General features: G+C 38.9%; 2 protein-coding genes across 3 annotated transcripts in view; both read left to right on the top strand.

Annotated features, from left to right (window-relative positions):
• Positions 1 to 1,337: 1,337 nt before the first annotated feature.
• Positions 1,338 to 12,126, top strand: LOC100561108 (17-beta-hydroxysteroid dehydrogenase 13). The gene is made up of 7 exons (XM_003221289.4): positions 1,338 to 1,895; positions 7,101 to 7,208; positions 7,397 to 7,528; positions 8,169 to 8,275; positions 9,192 to 9,329; positions 10,146 to 10,262; positions 11,288 to 12,126. The coding sequence occupies exons 1-7, from the start codon at positions 1,650 to 1,652 to the stop codon at positions 11,358 to 11,360; spliced, it is 921 nt and encodes a 306-aa protein (XP_003221337.3). The 5' UTR covers positions 1,338 to 1,649; the 3' UTR covers positions 11,361 to 12,126.
• Positions 12,127 to 18,680: 6,554 nt separating this feature from the next.
• klhl8 (kelch like family member 8) overlaps positions 18,681 to 25,250 on the top strand; it is a 31,128-nt gene continuing 24,558 nt past the window's right edge. Inside the window, exon 1 of one of the 2 annotated variants that reach the window (XM_003221288.4) lies at positions 18,681 to 18,906. The gene's annotated coding sequence lies outside the window, so the exon portion shown is untranslated. The remainder of the gene's footprint in view (positions 18,907 to 25,250) is intronic. The other variant, XM_062981855.1, reaches the window with a different exon arrangement.

The raw sequence follows: 25,250 nt of genomic DNA, 5'->3' as shown, positions 1-25,250 counted from the left end.
ACACAAGATTCTGCATGTTTCAAGGGACTGCTGCTGTGATTTGACAATATGTTGAAAACTCACAATGTTGCTTGACAGCATTTTTCCTCTTCTGTTTATCGGTTTTGATCTAAAGAGGAGGCTGGTTTTATAATGTTAACTGGGTGGGGAACTGTGTTTAATTTTTGTCTGTAAAATTTCCATTGCCATATAGCAAACTGATATTGATCTTCATATGTGTTTTGTACATTTAATCAGAATAAATAAATTATATATATTTTTCACAGCTGGATATGGTTACGTTTTGGAGCTGGAATATACCCATTGGTGAGCCATCCTGATTCTGCTAAAAAGGTGGGATATAGGGAGAAAGAGAAGGTGAGAGCAATATTCCAGTTGGATGACTTCAGCCAGACTTGGATGACAGGGGTTTCAAGGGCAAACCATTATCCCAAGAGGGCAGTTTACCATTCGGTAAGTTTAATTTTTCACCCCAAAAGATTTACTTGGTGAAGGTTAATAGGCTTTGGGGGAAATCATCAGAATCAGGAAGCTTGAGGTTTGCAAAAAACAGCTGAGACCACATGTGCCTACACATCACAGTTTCTCCACCTCTGTTTTTGAAATAATTAAACCAATCAGTCTATATGCAATCTAACTGGGAACTGCAAATGATGCCACCAGATCAGTTCACTTTACACCAGTTTTAGAAAGACTCATGAGTGGCTGGTTATTTGCTTTTGATTCTGGACTAGAAGAATACAAAGTGTTTGTTTCATTCTTGGTTAATTCTCAAATTTTGTGAACCAGTACTCCTGTTAAATTCCTTCTTAGATTGTAATCCTTTTTTTCCTTTTGCCATTTCTCTTTTACTAAACTAGCAATGAGAAATATGTGCCCCTCCAAAATATTGTTGAATTACAAGTTATAGTATTCCAAGGCAACATAGTCAATTGTGAGACATGCCAAAAGTTACAGACCAACAACACCTAGAGGACTTCAAAGCTGGCCCAGAAGAAGTCTTGCTCAAGGGGTGCATATACAATGTAGAATTAATGCAGTCTGACATTACTTTAACTGGCATTGCTCAATGCAATGGAATCCTATAAGTCTTTAGACCTTTCCCTCCATGAGTACCCATGCCTCGCCAAAATACAACTGAAAAATTCCATAACATTGAGCCATTATGGCAAATTGCATAAATTCTACATTGTCAATGCACCCAAGGCGTTGCTAGGGAGCTTCCTATTAATGAAGTTGTGAGGCCTACCTATATATAAGTGACATTAATTCTCAAGAATTAGCAGGTGTTAGTAGCCCTGTTTGGGAAGCACATTTACAAATGGTGTGGCTGTTCGTTTATGTGGAAAACCTATTCTCTAGCTAATGCTGAGGATGTGCTGCAACTTTATATTTCATTGATGTTTGTATGACTCATGTACATTTTCATAATATTGCATAATTATTGCAACATACTTTTATCTTATAAAATTTTCTCACACTGAAAGCAACAGTACCACCCATCCCATGTGGGCAGCAGCATCTCATTTGACTATTATTTTATTGTGTACTATTGTTTTCACACAGAAGGTTATAAGCGGCATTTGGGTCCCTCTGACAAGCCAAGAGCTTCTGCTGCCAGGACATATAACAGACCCTCGCAGTACAGAATGTTTCAGTGTAGAATACCTCAGGAAGGAACAGTATTACCTGTCCTATTGACACTCCTCAAAAATGCCATCATCTGTATGTATTCATGTTTGGAGGCTCTGGTAAAACTTTTTATTCCAAAGAACAGGAAGTCTGTCTATGGAGAAATTGTTCTCATCACTGGTGCTGGACATGGACTCGGCAGAGCAACAGCTTATGAGTTTGCCAAACGCCAAAGTGTGCTGGTCCTTTGGGATATCAATAAGGTTAGTAATTTTTACTGTTTACCTTCTAAATGTTGTGGGCAAGAGATCTGCAGTGATGCCTGTCCGTAGTCCACTGGGGATTCAGGAAAGTATTTCTTGCAAGCACGGATTCTGTATGTTGGAAATAGCTATCATTTTGCATGTATAAAAGGGTGTGATTTCTTAATGGGGATAATGTTCCTTGTGAAAAAGATAAACAATATTGTCCCTTTAAATTAGAAAAGGTGTCCTCCTTTCAAGTTGTTGATTTCTACATTTTGAATTAATGGTGTACATTTCTCCCCTTGTTTCCTGGTGCTGTGGAGAGCAAGATATTTAAACTGGGCCACCTGTCAAAAGAAACCTAACCATTGCTGAAAATTCCCAATGAACAAGGGCAAAACACATTCAGCTGCCTTTATTTCCTCAATTCTTTTTGCAGTTAGCACTGTGAATCATAAAACCCAGTTTGTAGTGTTTAACAAGAAAGGGTGCCCCTTTTTAAATGGATTTCCCTTCCCTCCTGCAACCCAGTGGAGTATTTAAAATTGTCTTGTACTGATTCATGCAATTAAAACGAATGGCTGGGGCACTGTTATTTATATTACTTAGGCAGTGGTTCTCAAACTGTGCTCCTCCAGATTTCATATCCCACAGTTCCTAACAGCTGATAAACTGGCTGAGATTTCTGGGAGCTGAAGTCCAAAACACCTGGAGGAGCACAGTTTGAGAAACACTGACTTAAAGCAATAAGAATGCCATGAACATTTCTCACTGAGTTGTCAATCTTGTCTCCTTTTGTAAATGAAGAGTCCTCAAATCAGCCAGCAATTCCATAACTCAATAAATATTTGACTAAAGTATTGAAAATCACATATCCCCTGTGTTTTATGAACGGTACCATTTTTGTCACATCCCTACTTTGAAGTAATTGAAGGAATGGGTATAATATCAAAAGAGATGGGAAGGAGGTGAGAAATTCAGATTAAAAAGCACCCCAAAGCACCACTGGCTGAATAAATCTTGTTACAGTGGCAATTTTGTGATACAATTTCTTTCATGAATAGGAATTTTGTTGCTTTTCCCATACTATCTGGAAGGTTGGCCATTTATGTACTATCAAAAGAGGCTACAGAATTGCATGTGCTTGTTTATATAGCTTAGTTATAGATACAAGGAGCCCCTGGTGGTGCAGCGGATTAAACCACTGAGCTCATCTTGAACTTCTTCCAAAAGTATAAATGCAGCATCATTAGCCTATAGACAATAAATAACTGCTCTAGCTCATGTAGTATCTTATGTAGTATTTAAGGGTGATTCTCGCCTTCAATTTATGTAGCATTTTAATGATTTATATAGTACTAGCTGTGCCCTGCCACACGTTGCTGTGGCCCATTGGAATTGTACTGAATAGCTCCAGTTTTGGGGTTTTTTTTAGGCCCTGTGGAGGTTTGTGACGTGATATTTTGTGGTTTCAACCTCGAGGCGTGGATGATGGACTGTGTTGTGAAATTTCGAGGTTGAGGGGTGTTTAGTTTTGTTGTTTTGCTTGGTGCCAGGATTCCATCACTCTTTTATATATATAGATTTTAATGCTGTTTTTCGTATTGTATTTAATAATCTGGTTTTTATGTATTTATTGGTTTGTCCTATATGTGAAAGACCTGTGGTCTTCTCATTGAATAAACTCTATTAATAACTGTTCAACAAGATTCTGAATAGTATCTGTTTTATTGTTCAGATGTATATCCCAATATTGAAAGGAGCTGCATCGCAGTATTGTATAACAATCCGCAGTCCACATGTGCCTTCCTGAACCTTTCCCAAAGACCACTATAGTGAGTCCTTGGTATCTGCTGGGGTTTGATTCCAGGACCCTCCCATGGATACCAATGGCAAAATCCCAAATCTAAATCTTCTTTTTGAAATAAAAACATAATATTTTCAAGCCATGGATAGTTGAATCCATGAATGCAAAATCCATTGACTTGGAGAGCTGACTGTATCTTGGTTTTTGACTAGTGATATTAATGCACTTATTAGTGTGAAATAACGGCGCTCGCTCCATGCAGTCATACCGGCCACATGACTAAGGAGGTGTCTATGGACAATGCTGGCTCTTTGACTTAGAAATGGAGATGAGCACCAACCCCGAGAGTCGGATACGACTAGACTTAATGTCAGGGGAAACCTTTTACCTTTACCTTTACCTTAGTGTGAAAACTTGAATATAAATGTGTTATATATGTATTCAGCCGATCTGGATAAGGAATAGTAGAACAAAATCATCTACATGTATCAGAACATTACTTGATTCCAGGGTGAGAAGAAGAAAGAAAGGAATATCATTTCTTGCATTAAAGCATACACACACAATAGTTAAATAAAAAAGACAAAATCTCATTGCATTTCTTGAGAGACTCCATCATGTTCTGTGAGTTGTCCATTAAATCCCACCCAATTGGCATTGTTAAAATATAGCAATCTTTTATCAGTGTTAGATTATCTTCATCCAAAGGTGGGCTCTGTTTACTGAATCCAAGGCTGAAATCAAGTCTATAAAAACACAAACAAATATTTAACGATCCGAGTGTTTGTGTCTATGTTTATTTTAACATTCAGTAAATCCCTGTGTGTATTTCTGTGTCTGTGTGTATTTTAATCAAATGATAAAGACTAAATAGTCTGCTGTACTTTGAACTCTACAAAAATCTGTTTCATTGGTATGAATAATCTCTTCCCTGCAGCCTCTTGATTTATGCAATATATGTTCAAAGTACAGTTTAGAGGCTGCATTCTGAAAGCAAATTAGTCTAAAGTTCCTAGGATTTTAACAACTGACTTTAAAAAAAATCACCAATCTGAAAATAAGGATTCTAATTCATTAATAAGTTTGGAAATTTAAAGGACCTAGGAGTCAAATTCACATTAAAAGTATCAGGCTAACAGCTCACTGTTTCGCCTTTGGCAAATGTCATTCAGCCCATCAATTGCAATTGCTCATTGCTATTCAGATAAAGCCTTTTGGAATATGATCAGAAAGAGAAATTTGTTTGAAGATTTGCCAAAATCTTGGAAATGTGTAACACCCAATCTCTGAGAAAGATTAAAGACACCCGAGCAGTTTAAATCTTCTATATTTTCAGCTGCTAATAACTCTCCAAAACCTGGCTTCATTCTTTTCTGCCATTGCCTTCTCCCAGAATCTTCTATTTTCTACTTTCTTTTGCTTCTGAAAATCTTTATGTATTTGCCAAAATCCTTCTCAGTGTAACTTAAATATCACTGCAGGATAGATAAGCTATCTTGGATCTCACGTTCATAGAATGGCGGGATATAAACTCAATAAGTCATCATCATCAAGTTTTATTCCATGCTTAGACCAAAGGTCTATCACATATAAGGCAAACAAATAAATACATGAAATTATTAAATACAATAGAAAATACACCATTAAAATCCTATATAAATTATTAAAATGCTTCATAAATCAATGGTGAGATATGTCCTTAAATTACTACGTAAGATACTACATGGACTAGTACCTGCATATTTATAAACCAGGAAAAACCAAGTATATATAGCATTATTAAAACTTAAGCAGGGAACACCTTGGATATAAACAGTCATTATTAAATAAAAGCATCCACAGCATAGTCAACTGCAATATCAGGAATTAGTCTTGCCCGTATTTTCTGTGCTGCCAGGGCAAAATGAGACACCTTGTAAGTAGCCATAGGGTTAGTGTCAGCCAAAAGGTAGAAAATCTTTTCTGACACAGTATAGGTTTGAAGGGGATAAAGAATAGGCCCCAGGATTTTAGTTCTTGGCTCAGAATACAGAGGGCAGGAAAACAAATAGTGAGACAAATCCTCAATTTCCGGGGGCCCACAAACACATAAATGAAGAGCCAAAGGAGTGCCCATGTATCTACAACCAATCACCGCTGTGAGCAAACTTTGAAAATGAAGGGCCATGAAGGGTTGCCTAAGTTTGGGAAATGTGATCCTAGTCAGGTATGTCATGGTTTGTAAAGGCACTGTGCTGTGTGTGTTAACTGGAAAATGAAGTGCATGAAGCCGATTGGCTGAGCCTGCAAAGATCTGGGGATTGATTTGATACTGTTTCTGTTCTGCTCCTGCAGAACCAATTTGGACAACTTTTCAGTGCTGATTGAGTACTGCTGGTGGGAGAGCAGTGTATTCAGAGGTCTTGCTGTTTTGGAGGCCTGTTTGTTGCTGAGAAAAGAGGGAGAAGAACCAGGACTGTATTCTTCTCTGAAGCAGATTTGTAGACTGAGAAAGTGCTATTTATGACTATAGACTTCTGTAAGTGATAAGAGGGATCATTGTAAATACTACTGTTTTTTGATCTCTTGGAATCAGTAAAGTTCCTGTATTTTTGTTCTGCAAACCTGAGTGGCATGCTATTGTTCTATGCGTGACTCTGGATCGTGGGCAAACATTAAGAGCTTCCATTTATTATCATCACTCCGCTACAAGGTAGATAATAATAAGTTTGTAAAGCCTGAAACAGTGGGAAAATTTGTAGTTATAAATAGTCTGCCTAACCTGGTGATCACTGTGATTAAAAATATATTCATGGTGCTTCTCCCTTGAGTTCAAGATAGAGAGCTTATCAGACAGAGTGGGGTGAAATTCAAGCAGCTTCTGACATCTTGTATTTCAGACTTTGAAGTTTGCTAGCTGTTTAAAACATCCCTTGGGGAGAATGCTGAAGAATCTTTTAGACTTCTCCAATAATTAAATCGGGTGAAGTGAACACATGATCTAATGAGGGGGAGACCAATCTCTGCCCGGACCAAGTCAGCTAGGGTGCCTGGTGGGATTCTCAGTAGTTTCTTAAAAAATGTGTTCAGGTGGGCTTCCAGTTTCACTGTCTGAGACTCAAGGACCCAGAAAGCAAAGCAGAGTTTCTGGGTGGACTTGAGTGTTTTTCCCACAGAGTGGGAGATAGACATTGCCTTATGGAGACAGAATGACTTTTCATTGATATTTGCCTAAGCTACAGCAGTCATCATTATATCTGGCTGGACTCTATAACTAATCTTGGCTATCATCAAGATTCCAATACTTACATTCTATCACTATGTGGCTGCTTAAAATTTCAGTGGCGGTGACCAGGAAAGTGTGGATTGTGTGCAAAACCTTTGCATGTTTCTATCTACTTGCCAACATCATGGTTTCTATGCCTTTTCCTTCATAGCAAGGTGTGGAAGAGACAGCTGAGGAATGCAGAAAGTTGGGTGCTATTGCACATGCATTGGTGGTGAACTGCAAGAACAGGGAGGAAATCTATACAGTTGCAGACAAGGTAAAACATCAATAGAACGAATACATGCTTTTCCCCAAGCCTGTCAATGGGACAGACCTCAGGCAGCATGGTGAGATGGCAGGAGGGGCTCTGTCACCTCTTTGCAGCTTGCTGTGAGATGTCCAAATATAACTTAATTTCTTTTAAACATCCCTAATTTGTAATCGCCCTCTCTCTCCATTTCATAGGTGAAAAAAGATATTGGAGATGTTAGCATCTTGGTGAATAATGCTGGAGTGATAACCACAGCTAAACTACTTTCAACAAAAGATGAGCAGATTCAAGAAATGTTTGATGTCAATGTTCTTGCACATTACTGGGTAACTCACTAATACCTGAAGTCTGAATTTGAATATAAAAACTATAAATGCAATCTTATAAATACAGATGTTAAGCAAAGATAAGCATCAGACTTTTTCAATTCAAGATGTTTGACAACAACTCCTGCCAGCTCTATCCAGCATTGTGGAATCATAGTACATGTGTACTAAATATAACCTTGTTATTTAATGGCAGCTCCATATTACTGCAGTGAAAAATTTGAGGATTACTTAATGAAAAATAGATATCATGGGGATTAGGAGGCTGACAGCCAGTAATATGTAGCTGGGTTCAAGTGAACTCAAGCAAAACACCAGTAGAGTAGCCTTAGAATTTGGAAAAGTAACTTAAAAATAATTAAACTTTCCAGAATCCTTCAATCAGTAGACCAGTAGATGGGGAATTCTAGTAGTCATGTTGAAAAAATATTCCCCCCAAACTCTGAAGTATCCAACCAGTTTGATGTAGCATACATCCCAGTGCCCACACTTCTTCCAGATCACCCCACTCACTGTCATATCTTTCTTTTGCAATCTGAACATTTGTATCATGACCTAAATAAGAATGGGCATATTTTTGATCAAGCATTTTAGATACTGACTTCTGACTTTGTTCTTTTTGTTTTTATCTGTATTTAAGACAACCAAAGCATTTCTACCAGCAATGATTAAAAATAATCACGGCCATATTGTCACAGTTGCTTCTATTTCTGGACATATTGGTATTCCATTCACAGTGACTTACACGTACGTATCATGTCATTTTTTTCTCTATTAAGAATATGCTGAAACTCAGATGTGACAGCTATTGACTTCCATGTCAGAAGGACGAGGATTCAGTACCTTGGATAGCTCAATTAAATTTGGATAAAAACCTCGAGATGATTCATTGCCTAACTGATATGACAGCTACCAATTGCCATTGAGATCCACCACATTAATAGGTCCTGGATTTGCTCATGGAATAAGGATAAGCAACTAGAGGCTCAGAGACTAAATCCTGATCTTGTAGGTCAGTTGCTCATTTAGTCAGCAAAGTAACTTCTGATCCCAAAGACATACTGCCACAGATAAGATAGAAAAGCTCATTTCTTTGAATGTTAGAGTGTACCTGCATGATACAGTTATATGGCTCAGTCCTACAGAATCCTGGGATTTGTAATCTGGTGAAGTACATAAAATAGTCATCTGTAGATTTTTCATGGTTCCCAAGCTTTTTTTGATTATGGAAACCTTACTAAGACATTTTTCTCATGATGGGGACAGCAAAGTCAGTTCCAGAAAATCTCAGCCTTAGGGTTGCCATAAGTCAGAAACCTCTTGAAAGCAAACAACAGCAACCACCAGGGATACAATAGCTGAAATATTACGTTTTCTGATAATTCTCCAGTTGCCGCACTATTGGGTCTGATCCCTGAGTTCATGCATGTGTCTCCCTCTCAGTTTCACTGCCTTTCTAGAGCAAAACTGCTCTCTCTGCAGTAATTAAGGAATGGAATAAAAACTTGAGGATGACTGGGGAGTGTGAAGCGTGGAAGGAGCCTAGATAGGAGGAGTTGGGAATTGGGGGTGAGGCGTGCAAAGGGAAAAAATTTAGTCTGGGTAGAGGGTTCTGAAGTAACTTTTCTCTTGATAATGGATATCGTTTTCTTTCTTTTTTTAGGTCAAGCAAGTTTGCTGCTGTTGGGTTCCACAATGGTCTGAAAGAAGAGCTACGGTTTTTGAGAAAAGATGGGATCCAGATGACATGCCTGTGTCCCTCTATTATCAATACTGGGTTTTTAAAGATTAGCAAAACACTGTAAGTAAGGAGTGAGTGGGCAAATTTCACATTTAAAAAAACTATGAGATTCTCTGATTGAAGAAATTTCTTGGAGTTACAGTTTTAAGAATCCCCCAAGAGTAATTAATCACTATTATACGTACAATCTGAGTATTTTCTTTGAAAATCCAAAATCTGAAATGTTCCAAAATCCAAAATTGCCTACATGGATAGATGAGATGGTGACACCTTTCCTTTGTGATGGTTCAATGTATGCAATCATTATTTAAAAATATTGTACATAAAGTTATCCTCAGGTTGTGCATATGCAAGGTGTATATGAAACTCAAAATGTCATATGTAGATTTGGGTCTCCTCTCCAAAATATTTCATTATGTATATACAAATATTCCAAATTTTTTTTAAAAAATCCAGTATCCACAGCACTTCTGATCCCAAGCATTTTGGACAAGGCATAGTCAAATTGTACTTTTACAAAAACGTTATTTTCAGCTTCTCTTTACCAAAAGTATCCAAAGTAGTTACTTTTTAATTATGGTACTTTCTGAAACATTTCTTAAGAAAAAACTAAACACTGTTACAACTACATTGTACTAGGATTGGAATCATCTTTTATTATGTTACCATCAAAGTGTAAAGTTAATACATTCCCTTGTCTTTCGGTACTAGCCATAACTAGCTATAACTTTACTGATTGACTGGAATCTCTATGATATCCAATGCCAAAGCAATATTTGTGTGCGCTAACCGTGCATTACATTCATAGTAATAGTTAGCTGAAGTTTCTGAATAAGGCATAATAATTTCATATATTTCTCCTCTATATATCTTCAGAATACTTCCTGTGTTAAAGGCTGAGGACACAGCCAAAGATTTGATGGAAGGAATACTTACGAATCAGAAAATTGTTTTCTCTCCACCTTGGGCAAAGATAATTGTAGTTTCTTCAAAGTAAGTATGCGCCATAGAAAATCAGTTATGTTTATTTGACTATAAGCTCAGGATTCATATTTGTGATACAAATGAATTACTAGGCATGAATGGTGGGAGTCTAACCCATCATGTCAAAGAAGGATGCATAATACTGCAGTCTCTACCAGTTGTGCATAGGTTGAAGTTCTAGATCCCCTTAATCAAGAGCCAGAAACAACTACGGGTAATATGTTGTTTCCAACTGCTAGGATTAAATCAATAGATATGCAGATGTTTAGATGCATAATTGAATGTTTTGCCCCAGGTTGCTTTGTACAATGCAAAAGAAAAAAAGGGTTCTAATTAAAGTCACAATAGCTTTGGTGGTTTTCAGCACTATTGTGACTTTAATTACATCCTTTCTCTTTTGGAAATAATAGTTTTTTGTCCAAGTTAGCAAGATATTACTTATCAATTGTTTGTCACTGTCCCTTACACACTGTGGAATTGCTTCCCTCAAAATGCATATTTGAATGACTGGTTTCTTCTCATTGGTTTATTTAATGGGAAAATAATGTTATTGTGTTATAAAAAGAAACAATAAAAGCAATGAGATGAAAAAGCAATTAGACTCCAACTGTGCCACCCTCCTCTCCAAAGTAAGGAAGATGAATTGAATAATTACAGTTTAAATACATTTCATCGGCAATGCTTAAACATGTTGAACAAAAACAATAAGAGGGAGAGACAAAAAAGAGAGAAGCTTTCAATTAACATTACATGGGATAGCTGCTGAACAGAACCTACTTGTAAATAAACATTATAAAAGTACCAGCTCTGGTGAAAGTCATGACCAGATAATACAGCACTTTATCAAATGTCACATAGAACCATTGCTTTAATACCACTTTTCAAATGATTGTGGGAAAGGAATTCTCCAGTAATATTAATTGGTCCTGGTATGGAAGCAATTCAAGATGAATATTACAGGGTTTTGTAATGTAATCTTGACAAATTTTAAATACTTTTCATTACATTATAATTTTAAAAATGATTTCTTCTAGGTTTCTGCCGGAACGTGCTTGCAATGCCATTCTGGATACGGAAAAAAGCAACTATCATAAGCTGTTACAATGAACAAAATACTAGTTAATTCCACACATTACTTGACAACAACATACAGTATATGATTTTCCAATTTCACCTTTTCTTTCTATGAACTAATTCATTTTTATTTCAAAGTTACAATTTTTCAGTGAACAAGATGACAATCTCATGGGTTTGCTGTTTCTGTATTAAAACAGTATTATATGGACAGAATTGAAAGAATTTAAAGATTTCTACAAGAGAAGAATGGTTCTTGAAACTAAATGACCTAGCAGAAATGGTTTTTAGTTAGATGAAAGAAAAATCATTGTGTTTTTAAATATATTCTAACCTGTTAATAAGAAAGAAGAAAATGATTTAACAACTGTAGATTTTGAGAATTAATATCAGTTGTCTATCAGAAGAATTGTAGCATGTAATTTGCTAGAGAGTAGGGGTGAAGTGTTCAGAGTCAGCAATATATACAGATGAGAAGATTGGCAGACATGCTTAAGAAAAGAATGGCCTTTTAGGGATCATAACCCTTTTAAGGAGAGCCAAAAAACCTGTTTGAGTAAAATCTTCTCAAGTGGTATACAATCAAATGTAAATATGCAAGGCAATTGGCTTCAGGTGTTAGACTGAATAATCTTTTGCCTCTGATCTGTTAGGAAACAGAGAATATGCCAGTGCATAAAAAATAGCAGTTCTTCAGAAGTGTTTTTTAGTGTCCAAAAATATATCTACTCTCCCATAAAACAACTTGCTTATATTATGCACTCATGAAACAAAATAAAGTAGACTTTGGTAAAAAATATCATACTTGGTTTACTCACGGCTTTCATGTGGTCAGCATACACAGGTACATAACTTATCAGTCAGTTATAGATATGTTTCAGATAGTTTCTGTGCCATCTAGTCAGAACATTTCTCTACAATAAACAGCAGGCAAGTGTTTGCAAGTCTGCAATCTGAGCAGTCCCAAAGTCTAAATAAGTCTGCTCTGTGCTCATCTCAGAGCGGATCACATGGTCTGTAGCCCCTCGCACAACTTCTCAGGAAAACATAGAGGAAGGAAATAAAGCTGCACAACAGAACATACATACATACAATAAGTAAGCAACAGGATTATAGATAAACAAATCACTAGAAGAGGCTTGAAGAAGGTTGTAATTTCCAAGTTTATCTACCATATATCTCTTATGTAAATCAACCTCATGTCTAAGGACTTCATCAGATGGAGCTGGGAAAAGCAGGAGAAATCATCTCCTTTATGTGAAATTCCATCCTTAAAGAAGACTGAGAATTTAATTATCCCCATCACACAGGATCGCCTTCTCCTGCTTCAACTATCCGCTTCAAGGAGACCCAAGGCACTGTTCTTAAGACAAGATACTACTTCTGGGTTCCTTTACTTTCCCTCTCAATACTGTTACTCTAAAGGAGACCTAGGGCACTGCTCTAACTTCCTATACTTTGTTTTTTAAAGGAACAAATAAGTTTAAAAGCTAGCAGTTGTGAAATTTTGAAAGCCTAGATTGTGGTATTATAAAGGAGAAAATGCAGTGAAAGTAAAGTCGTGATATCGTACAATTGCGCTATTCCTTAGGATTACATTCTTTTTTAAAAAAAATTACTGCTACAGGCTCATGGGGAAGGATTTTCTAAAAGTAGTGGAGCATAGGAAAGGAGACTACCTGTAGGGATGCCATTCCTCCATGTCACTGAATCAATCCAACAGGGGCAAGTCTGGCAGATCCCATGACAAATGTTTTAAGCACTTTCTCCCGTTTCTATGCGCATCAGGAGCTCAGAAGATGGTTTCTCCCCGTTTCTCCAAACTTCTGACACAGTTCACTGAAGAAATGTCACAGATGACAGCCAGAAGTCTGTCTGCATCATATGATGGGCTCCATGGTACTTCGTCTATTAACTGGTTTAGAAGTGTATAGAAACAGGGGGGAGGAGTCACTTGCATGTGATGAAATCCCCAGTTAAGGGAAGGTTTGAGAGCCAAAATTATGGATTTTGATATGATTCATGGATAAGTCAAGGGTCATTCTATAGAGAGGAAATGCCATCTCAGAGGACCATGTGTCCTGTCACTGCCATCATCTTCCCACACTGCCACAGCAGAGAGAGGAGAGGGGAAAATCTCTTTTTTAGGTTATTCCAGGATGGACTAAACCCTTGCCTTTTACCAGTCTACTCAGAGAAAAGGATGGTTCCTTTTTTGGTAAGAGTTAAGATACAATACTCACATTGATCCATGAAAAAGTTGTCATAGTTTTTTGGAGTTGATTTTTTTAAAATCTAAAAACCAGGCTCTTAGTTTAGAAGTGCTTGTACAGTAGAGTCTCACTTATCCAACATAAACGGGCCGGCAGAACATTGGATAAGCGAATATTTTGGATAATAAGGAGAGATTAAGGAGAAGCCTATTAAACATCAAATTAGGTTATGATTTTACAATTAAGCACCAATACATCATGTTATACAACAAATTTGACAGAAAAGGTAGTTCAATATGCAGTAATGCTATGTAGTAATTACTGTATTTACGAATTTAGCACCAAAATATTATGATTTATTGAAAACATTGACTACAAAAAAGTTGGATAATCCAGAATGTTGGATAAGCGAATGTTGGATAAGTGAGACTCTACTGTACTATTTTTCTTTGTTTCTGGGTTTTATGTACAGTTTCCAATTATACATCTCTTTTTTAAATAAAGAGTTTGACATCTGAAAATGCAGCTTTGGAAATGATTTTCTGAGCATAAAACATTTAAAAAGAAAGGGGCAAGGGGGAAAGTACTAAAATAACAGTGTTGTGATGCAGGAAAACACTTGGGCCTTCCACAATCCTATACAATGGAGTAGGCAATAAATCCTTCCAGATGTTGTTGGACTACAACTTCCAGCATTCCTAGACATAGATAGGCTGGAGTAGGGAAGTGTAAGCATTCAATTAACACATGGAAAGGAGGGAAAATGCTATGCAAGAAAAACAAAAAATAAAGATTAATAAAGTTTCTGTTTCCATGCCAGTTTCATACAAATAAGGCAGAGAAAGGACATACACAAGAAATACATTTTTTCCCCAGCAGAGTGCATATGAGGATTTTCACACTGTCAGCCAAACTCAGTATCAAATAGGTTGTTTACGCTGGGTGAGTTCATTGCAATGCTGCACACGTTAAAGGCACTGGTATTTAATTCAAACAAGCCACATTCAAAGACAAAACTATCCTCAAAACGACTTTAGTATATGCAGCTGTGATTCTGAAGAAAATGTTTCCAGTTAATAAAGAAACTTCAGTGCTGGACATTGCCAAAATGGGATACCCCTGATACTTCATATTTTATTACAAAAGCAAGAACACTATGGCTTAGAACCATATTAGATCAAAAAATAACGCTCGGTTTTGTGGATCCTCATCAATTGTCCAACATCTGCACTGATTTCATCTCAGAAGTTGCGGCTATCACCTTAAAGGGTCATGACAAACTGATCAGAGGTGCATCTACACTGCAGACTTAATGCAGCTTGACACCACTTTAGCTGCCAGGGCTCAGTGCCATGGAATCATGGAAGTTGTAATTCTGCAAGGCCTTGAGCCTTCTTTGCTAAAGAGTGCTGCTGGCACACCAGCCTACGTTTCCCAGGAGTCTATAGCATTGAGCCATGGCTGTTAAAATGTTGTTATACTGCATTAATTGTAGAGTGCTGAAAATCCCTTAAAGAAACCTTACAAGGCAAGGACTTGCTGTCTTTGTGCTTCACTGTTTTGACAAGGGGAAAGAATTTAGATGCAAAAATGCAACATTATTCTTTGAACAGACTGTATAAGGCTTTCCAAGCCATAGCAGATGTCACATACAAAAGTATGTTTATGAGCTAGATCAATAGCTGTGCATTCTGTTCAGTCTGGAAGGCAAAGGGAATTTAAATCATTCTAACCATATGGGAAGAAGTCTAGGTTTTAGGACAGACCAAATGTTTTGAAGCAAACAAATGAGAATATCTCTTTCAACGTGGGGAGATTTCTGAAATTAAATCTGGGATGGGGAAAGGAGTATGATTGACAAATGGGGTTGCAAACAGTCAGAATAATAACATTTAATTTCATGTACACTGCAGAGCAGATTTGTCCCAACACCAGCACTAAGGCAAAATAATAAAAAAAAAAAGAGAGGAGTTACTTTAGAAAATCAAGCTTTTCCTGTATGCTCCACTTCAGGAAGATGATCAGGGTCTATTCAATTTTTCACAGTCTCTAAGCACACTTGTGGGCATTGCACTGTGATGGATAGACTTAATGTTTCCAACACATTTCTTCTTACATCAGTTTCTATTCTTCTGTGAATTAAATAGATAAAGGCAAAGCTATGTCATAATAAACAGAGAGAGACAATAGAAAAGGTTGAGATGCATGCCATCTGTGTTTAGCCTGGAACAAGAAGCTATTCAAACAGAAATGTGGATTGTTCCAGTGTGATTTGAGTGATCTGAGTGTCAAATCGTCACTCAACTATAGATGAACCTGAGTCAGTCACACTCTCTCAACCTCAGAGGAAGGCAATGACAAACCTCTTCTGAACACATTTTTGACAAGAAAATCCTGGACACGATCATCATAGGGTTACCAACTATCAGAAATGATCTACAGATCTACAATAAACTAGAACTTCTTAGAATAACCCTTTGATGTTAACTGAAGCTATTGTTCTTTTCAAAATCATACTGTTATGGGATTTCAGCTCCACTGAAACTGTGGGTTCGGGGCCCAGTGACAAGTTTCCAGAGAATCAGATAAGACACAGACGGATTGAAGGCAAAATCAGAGGCTTTATTATTAATGGTTAGAGAGGATGTCAGCGGAGACAGCACTCCAAATAACTAATATGTTAGGTAAGGTAAAAAGGTTTTCCCCTGATGTTAAGTCCAGTCGTGACCGACTCTAGGGGTTGATGCTCATCTCCATTTCTAAGCTGAAGAGCCGGCGTTGTCCGTAGACACCTCCAAGGTCATGTGGCCGGCATGACTGCATGGAGCGCCGTTACCTTCCCGCCGGAGTGGTACCTGTTGATCTACTCACATTGGCATGTTTTTGAACTACTAGGTTGGCAGGAGCTGGGGCTAACAGCGGGCGCTCATTCCGCTCCCGGGATTTGAACCTGGGACCTTTTGGTCTGCAAGTTCAGCAGCTCAGCCCTTTAACACACTGCGCCACCACCAGGGGCCCAATAACTGATATACCCCAATGCAAATATGCTTGGGTGTTTGTGAAACTGCCTAAAAGTCATCTGTGGACGTTAGCTCAAAACTCGTCTTGACTATTGAGACCTTATGCAGAAAGGATGGGGGAGGAAGGCATACAGCAGCTGAGAACCCTCTGGAGTAATCTCAGCCACCACATGTCTTGTCCTCTTCCCGGCATAAGGATGGTGTGAGCAGCTCTGTCTTTATGCTGAGGAAATGGCTTCAGGAGGGCATGCACTGGTTGAGAGCCCTCTGGGGTGCTCTCGGACGTCGTCAGCCTCACTCTCCTTCTGGCATGATGCCAAAAGGATTGCCCAAATATAGAGGGAGGAATATTGGGAAGGAGGATCGGGGCAGTCGCAAACATGTCTCATTTTCTTCCCGGCATAAAGATGGGATGAGCAGCTCTGTCTTTATGCTGAGGAAATGGCTTCAGGAGGACATGCACTGGTCGAGAGCCCTCCGGGGTGCTCTCGGACGTCACCAGCCTCACTCTCTTCTCGGCATGATGCCGAATGGATTGCAAAATATAGAGGGAGGAATATTGGGAAGGAGGATTGGGGAAGTCGCAAACATGTCTCATTTTCTTCCCGGCATAAGGATGGGGTGAGCAGCCCCGTCCTTATGCAAGGAGAACAACCTGAGAATGACCCCTCCCCCCTCCTGGCCCCATCCTCTCCCAGCCGGGCCCACAATACGGCCACAAGGCAAGAAAATTTGCCCATGCTTGGTGTAACCCATTGAGCCATCGGGGGCTCCTTTTTGGAATAGTAAAAACACACAACAAGAACTCTATTAAGACCTCAAATTCCAAGTAAACATATGACTTTCACTCAGAAGAAACAGAGAAAACTGGGAGTTTTCCATCAAAAGGAGCTTCAAATTACAGTTAATGCATCACTTGCAGAAAACTGTGGATGATTCCTGGAAAGAACAGTTCCAATAAAAATAGCTGCCAGAAGTTATAAGCGCCTGGGGAAACAGTGGAGTATGTGAGAACACTCTTAAGGCACGGAGGAGTTGTTATTCCATTTAGTAATAAATACAAGGATATAATTACACCACGTAACACAATTTTTGCTCCTGGGTTATAAAGGTCAATTCTAATTGGGTGTATCACAAAAACTTGGAAAAAGTTTACTACCCAACAGCACTGGCAAAGAAATTGAGGGTGCATGGGTTGTTGGGAATTGCGGGAGTTGAAGTCCAAAACACCTGGAGGGCCTCAGTTTGCCCATGCCTGGTATACACTGCAGAATTAATGCAGTTTGACTCCACTTTAACAGCCATGGCTCAATACTATGGAATCCTGGGATTTGTAGTTTGGTGAGGCACCAACTCCCTTTGGAAGAGAAAGAGAAAGAAATTTGTAAAGCTACATCTCCCAGGATTGAGGGTGCATCTACACGGTAGAATTAATGCAGTTTGACTCCACTTGAACAGCCATGCCTCGATGCTATGGAATCCTGGGATTTGTAGTTTGGTGAAGCACTAGCTCCCTCTGGAGGAGAAAGAGAAAAAACCTTGTAAAACTACATCTCCCACGATTGAGGGTGCATCTACACTGTAGAATTAATGCAGTTTGACTCCACTTGAACAGCCATGCCTCGATGCTATGGAATCCTGAGATTTGTAGTTTGGTGAGGCACCAGCTCCCTTTGGAAGAGAAGGCAAAAAACCTTGTAAAACTACATATCCCAGGATTCCATAATACTGGTGTGTAATAATATATTATTCCTAATAAGAAAAATACAACTTCAATCATTTAGTATTATTTCTACACATCCATTGGAGAGGAAAGAAGCATGTATCTTATTCTCACCGCCATCTCCAGCTCATGCCTTACCATCATCCTTGATACTGACAAGTTGCACCCAAATGCACTACTGTGGCTTCCTTGGCTAAGGAGGCAATAAACTACAGTTCCCGAGATGCTCTGCCCGCAGTCCACTTCCACTTTCAAACTGCGCATGCGCTTTGTTACAGTCGCCTCTCAGAAACGCTCGAAAATACGCATGCGCAGTTCATTCGTTTAGCGGCCTTTTAAACCCCCTCCCCTTTCCTTCGCATCGCCTCAATTTTTCTCACGCTTTCCAGCTTCCATTCGGTTTTGTACTTCAACTCCCAGAAAGCTCCGCCAGTGTAGCCAACGGTGTGGCATTCTGGGAGCTGAAGTTCGGAAATTATCCGAACGCGTTCTATTTAACGCGAGTGCGCCTGCGCGGCGAGGTTGCTCGCGCTCTGAGCGTTTATCAGCAGCTCCTCGGCAGTCGCGGCTCGGCGGATGCAGGGGAAGTAACGGCTGGTGATGAGAAGGAAAGGCGGGGCTGGGTAAGATTGCCAAAGCATGTTTTATTCGGAAAGCTTCAGTTTCCTGTCACCTCAGAGCTCTGGGGCTTTTCTGTGTGTGAGAGAAAGGCGGGAAAGCACTCTGTACATGCTCAGAGTCTCTGCCATTTGACACTATCGCGCGCTGTATGTATCCTGTACACATTTCCCCACATATTAGGATTGATGTTCCTCATCTTCAGTACAGCTTTCCAAAGCATAGCCATTTAATTTGGGTTGGTGTTATGGGGAAGAGTATGTCTTTATTTTCGTTACTTTGTATCCTTTCCAAAAATGGCATTTGACTAATAATGGCAATTAACAATATGCAGCTAAAAAACATTAATTCACAAAAAGGCATTAAATACCATGATTAAAGACCCGTTGGGTTAAAACATATTGAAAGAAGAGTTTCAATAAAAAGGTTATACACAGTATGTCTTCATGATTGCAGTTTAAGCCTTGAAGAGAGATATAATAATAATTATTATTTTATTTTTATATCCCTCCATCTCCCCGAAGGGACTCGGGGCATACGATTTGTTGTCGTCATTGCCGTTGTGGTTGTTGTAGTTGTAGTTGTTGTTGTTGTTGTTGTTAAAAGCCTGCCTAAATGAAAATGTTATAAAACAGGATTACTGGTTCTTATGAAGGGTGAAAGCCCTTTCCAGCCTTTGTGCCCCTGGTTTATTATTATCGTGTTGAGAACATACTGCAAGTCGTCTCTGGTGTGAGAGAATTGGCCATCTACAGAGACGTTGCCCAGGGGACACCCGGACGTGTTACCATCCTGCTGGGAGGCTTTTCTTGTGTCCCTACAAGCTAAAGCTGACATGCGGGAGCTCACCCTGTCTTGTGGATTCGAACCGGCAACCTTCAGGTCAGCAGCCCAACTGGAGACCTAGGTGGTGCAGTGGGTTAAACCCTTCTGCTGGCAGGACTGATGACTTGAAGGTTGGGTTGCTGACCTGAAGGTTGCTGGTTCGAATCCAACTCGAGGAGAGTGTGGATGAGCTCCCTCTATCATCTCCAGCTTCATGCGAGGACATGAGATAGGCCTCCCACAAGGATGGTAAAAACATAAAAACATCCAGGCATTCCCTGGGTAATGTCCTTGCAGATAGCCAATTCTCTCACACGAAAAGTGACTTGCAGTTTCTCAAGTCACTTCTGACACGAAAAAAAGCAACTCAACCTTCAGGTTAGCAGTCCAGTTGGCACAAGGGTTTAACCCATTGTGCCACTGCAGGTCCTGATGACATTGGACAGTAACTCCCATCTTTGGCATCACTGTCTGGGAGTATTTTAATGGGATTTTTTAAAATACTGTTTATATTTAATCCTGTTCTGATGTTTATATATTTGTATGTTTTAAATTGTATTCTGATGCTTTTATCTTAAGCCAATTTGAGTCTCCTGCAGGAGAGATAAAGCAGGGGAATAAATATAAATAATAATAATAATAATAATGCCTTACTTTGAACTGCTTCAAGGCTTACTTTGAACTGTTTCACCTCACCAGGCAAATTAGAGATGCAAGGCTCACCTTGTGTTGTCAAAGGCTTTCATGGCTGGAATCACTCTGTTGCTGTGAGTTTTCCGGGCTGTATGGCCATGTTCCAGAAGCATTCTCTCCTGACGTTTCACCCACATCTATAGCAGGCATCCTCACAACCTCTGTAACTGCCATAGATGTGGGAGAAACGTCAGAAGAGAATGCTTCTGGAACATGGCCATACAGCCTGGAAAACTTATATCAACACATAGCTCACCTTTATATATGTTCCATAATAATAATAATAATAATAATAATAATAATAATAATAATAATTTATTTGTAAACTGCCCTATTTTCCCAGAGGGACTTAAGGCGGTTTCCAGAAAAAACTGGCAAATATTCAGTGCCAAAGTGAGCAACAAAACAGATCAAAACAACAAATAAATAGCATCAATATAAACTTAAAAACTTAAGTGACAACCAAAGAATAATTGAAAACACATAAACCTCATCATACCCATTTTCATAATAAAGAACTAAATTAAGGTGCAATTAAATGTATAAAATGATGAATGATGCTATATAAAATAACTAGCTGTGCCCGGCCACACGTTGCTGTGGCGTTGTCTGGTGGTGTCTGTATTTTGTAGGCAGTGTGGAAGAGGCCTAAGTGAGCCCTGGGCTGAGTGAGTTGCTAGGAGACCAAGTGGGCAGAGCTTAGCCTTCTAACTGGCAGCAATTGGATAAAAGCAATTATTCCTCTCCCTCTAATTAGGACTTTATTTTTCTTTTCTTTTTGTTGTATCAACCTAGAGGCATGAATGAGGGGTTGTGCTGTCAATTTTCAAGGTTGTGGTGTGTTTAGTTTTGTTGTTTTGTCGGTAGATTGCAAGGAAGAAGTTAGGGTTTTGCCCCTCTTGGGTCTTCCTTATTCTCCCTGCAGGTTAATCTTTTTGTTGTTTATTCTTCAGAATGAAATAGTTCAGGAGACAAGAGGAGGGCCAAATGGAAGCTATGGGTCTGAGAAAGAAAGCAAAACAAAACAAGATGCTATATGAAATGAGCCAAATCAGGCATGGGCAAACTTCGCCCCTCCAGGTGTTTTGGACTTCAACTTCCACAATTCCTAACAGCCAGTAGAGTTTGGAATTGTGTGAGTTGAGGTCCAAAACACTTGGAGGGCCAAAGTTTGCCCATGACTGAGCCAGAGTTTATATTTTATGGAATGAAGCAGAAATGGAGGGAGGGTATTAAACCGAAGGGCAGATGTCTTCATGGGAGAGTGGGATTAATGTGGAATATTTTGTTAAAGGGAGGAGGGGGTAACAACTGCTCTGAGTTCACATTTATAATATTATTTGATTTCCTACTAATAGTTTGTAGTGATGTCCAAAGTTTTTTCCTGTACAATTCAATTCTTTCCTCTTTTCTAGTTGCAGTGAAGAGTTATTTACAGTTAGTTGCATCTAAAACCATGACGAAAAGCTAGGCATTCTTTTTCCATGAGAAAGGGCTGGTGGCATTTAAGCTTCTCAGGGACAACTTATTTAGGATTCATGATGCTTTTGTATTCACTGTCTGGATTTGCGCTGTGGTGTTCACTCTCTGAACACTAAACAGGAATTTTAAAAATGCTGCTTGGATAAATTATATGCAGAGGGCATTGGTGCTTAAAACAAACATTCTCACAGCTCGGCAAAGGCATCCAAGTGTGAATACATAATGTCAGTACCATCAGTTTCAACACAAATAGTTCTGACTTCAAGCTGCAGTGAAATATCATGTGGCTAAGTAAAAGCCTTTTTTTCCTTCAAAAATCCCATTTCTATGTCAGATTGCTGGCCAAAATGCAGTTGCTGATATCCCATGTTCCACCAGTTTTGTGTCCATTGCTTGAGGTCCCCATGTGTTCCCTTTTAAGGCCATGAACATTTTGGAGCCAAGGTATTTGGAAAATAGCCTACAGTCATTCATTTGGATCATTCTGAGTGTTTTATGGACTCTGCTACTATACTACAATCTTATAATTTGTATGATGCTGGGAGGTCTGGTCAAGAGCTAATTTTACACCATTCTTTTGTAATTTGTAGAATTGATAGTTGAGAGAGAGGGATAATTGGGGGAAAGGAATGTTGTTACTTTTGTTATGGTGCTGTGGTTGAAAATGTAAGTTAATAATTTTTTTAATTAGTTACATTCCTGTGAGTTGGGCTTTGAGATTGGCCTAGCCTTTTTGACCTTCTATTAGAATTGATCCGTACCTGAAACAGACTTTCAGTTGTGGCTCCTCATATGTGGAATTTGCTTCCCCTTAGAAACACTTGGCTGCCTGTTTTGTCATTCTCTGAATCAGTCCCACAACAGACTATTGATATTTTTTGCAGCCATCTGTATATGATTATAATAATCACTGTTTTTATTTTGCAGGTTTTGGAGGTTTTTAAACAGAGGCTGGATGGCCATCTGTCGGGGGTGCTTTGAATGCGATTTCCTGCTTCTTGGCAGGGGGTTGGACTGGATGGCCCATGAGGTCTCTTCCAACTCTACTATTCTATGATTCTATGCATGTTCCCGGTCAATGGTTTTGTTTTGTAAATTGCCTTGTGAGGTTTGTGCTGAGAGTTAAAGATTTATTAAATAACATAATGTTCAACTTCTTTGGCAGCTGTTCTACATGCCAAGTTCAGGATGTGAGCAAATGTCATTTGATGGTGACACTTGTGCACACACTTGCTATTCTTTGGTATGCTGCTGCTGCTCAGTTGTTTAGTCTTCTCCGACTCTTCGTGACTGCATGGACCAGTCCACGCCAGAGCTAATATAAATATCTGTTCTAATGAGGTGGATATCAAGCAGCAGTATAGAGCTAGAGAGGCAGAAGATCTGATTCTCTGCCTAGAGACATTGGGATTGTTCTGTGCTTCTGCCATGCTATATTCCTCTCCTCTGTCTTTTGTACATACCAGTGCATAAGTAATGGATATAGACACTGCAGCAAAGGAGGACTGTGTTTTTGTAACTGCACTAGTTTGTACTCATATAAACTGTATGCATTTATTTCCCTTCTTTAAAGCTGTCTGTATGGCTCGTAGTATGTATAGTTCATGGTAAGGAGAGAGGAGGATTTCAGCACTTGACCATGTTCGCTGTTTTGCATACATACACAACGCTTTTTACATGCAGTTAGGACCCATTCACTAACTGGGATTTCCAGCTGCATGAAGAAATGTAGGGAACCTAATCTGATCAACATAAGTTGCAGGACAGAGTTTGCTTCTGTTTTTCTCCTCACCTGCACAAGCATAAGTTGTTTCAACAGCAATTGTTTCCTGCTTTCATGAAACATTAGATTGTAAGCTTCTTAATGCATACATCTGTTTAGTGTATTTGGGGTTTCTGTGGTGCTCCATATATACTGATGATTTCTTTAAAAAACATGTTACTGTTGTGTGCTTTCAAATCAGTTCAGTTCCAGCTTGTGATGGACAACCACAGGGTTTTCTTGGCTATATTTGTTTGGGGAGGGGGAGCACTGCTTTTCTCTGAGCCTGAGAGAATGTGAAGGTTGGGTTGCTGTGGACAGTCCCCATCCAATGCTCAAATCACTATACCATGCTGTCTCTATATAATCTGAAAATTCCTCTGGAAGCCTCCTTTAAAAGTACTTTGACCCATTCAATTCCTCAGGGATTCTTTCAATACCAATACAGTAGAGTCTCACTTATCCAACATAAATGGGCCAGCAGAACGTTGGATAAGCGAAAATGTTGGATAATAAGGAGGGATTAAGGAAAAGCCTATTAAATGTCAAATTACATTATGATTTTACAAATTAGGCACCAATTTGTTGTTTTACAACAAATTGACAGAAAAAGCAGTTCAATACACAGTAATGTATTTATGAATTTAGCACCAAAACATCGCAATGTATTTTTTTTTACTTTAAACTTTATTACGGTCCATGGACTCACAGCTATTAAGTGAATAACATACAAGAGTTTACAAAATAGTCAAACCAGGGAAATTGCTAAACAAACACAAACTACACTATCGCTTCTCGGCCTTTTGACTAAAAACATTGACTACAAAAACATTGACTACAAAAAGGCAAACTGGGTTGGATAATACAGAACATTGGATAAGTGAAGGTTGAATAAGCGAGACTACTGTAGTTTCATAATGTAGAGTATAGTTGCTTATCCATTTTTGTTGGTCTGACTTTTGCAGATTTGATTAAAATGTTCTCTTTTGGAATCTCCAGTGTTCTCCAGTGTGACTTCTATGGTTACCTTCTACCATACGGAAAGAACTAGAGAAAACACTTCTCTAGGAATCTGTAGGTTCTCTAGTGTTATTCTGATGTCACCTTCTGGCATGGTAGAAGATCCAGGGATTCCTAGACAGATGGTCTTTCATGTAAAAAAAAAATGCAGTTTTTATTTGCTATTTTTACAATCCTGCACCCCCAACCCCAGATGGTACAACGTATCCTTATAGTATCCCCTCCCTCCAATGGATACCAAAATCCATGGATGCTCAAGTCTCATTATAATCAATAATATAATATGGTTTTGGTTATATAAAATTGCCATATCTGAGTTTGCTTTTTGGAATTGGAGGGGGGGGGGGGGATGAGAATATTTTCAAGCCCTGGATGGTGGAAACCGTGGCTGTAGAATCCATAGGTACAAAAGGCCAACTAGATGCCCTCCCCCTCCCCCAATGAGCTTTCTCAAAATACAGCAGAGTCTCACTTATCCAAGCCTCGCTTATCCAAGACTCTGGATTATCCAATGCATTTTTGTGGTCAATGTTTTCAATATATCGTGATATTTTGGTGCTAAATTCG

The sequence above is a fragment of the Anolis carolinensis genome, chromosome 5, assembly GCF_035594765.1.
Source record: "Anolis carolinensis isolate JA03-04 chromosome 5, rAnoCar3.1.pri, whole genome shotgun sequence".
In the NCBI taxonomy this organism is placed as follows: domain Eukaryota; kingdom Metazoa; phylum Chordata; class Lepidosauria; order Squamata; family Dactyloidae; genus Anolis; species Anolis carolinensis.
Note: the sequence above shows the minus strand (reverse complement) of the source record. Positions and strands in the feature narration are given on the sequence as shown.

What these genes read in the sequence shown, in the direction of transcription:
- LOC100561108 (XM_003221289.4), top strand. Translation starts at nt 1,650, where the DNA reads ATGTTTCAGTGTAGAATACCTCAGGAAGGAACAGTATTACCTGTCCTA. An exon ending in TCCTTTGGGATATCAATAAG is followed by an intron (nt 1,896 to 7,100) that starts GTTAGTAATTTT and finishes TTTCCTTCATAG; the next exon opens with CAAGGTGTGGAAGAGACAGC. An exon ending in TCTATACAGTTGCAGACAAG is followed by an intron (nt 7,209 to 7,396) that starts GTAAAACATCAA and finishes TCCATTTCATAG; the next exon opens with GTGAAAAAAGATATTGGAGA.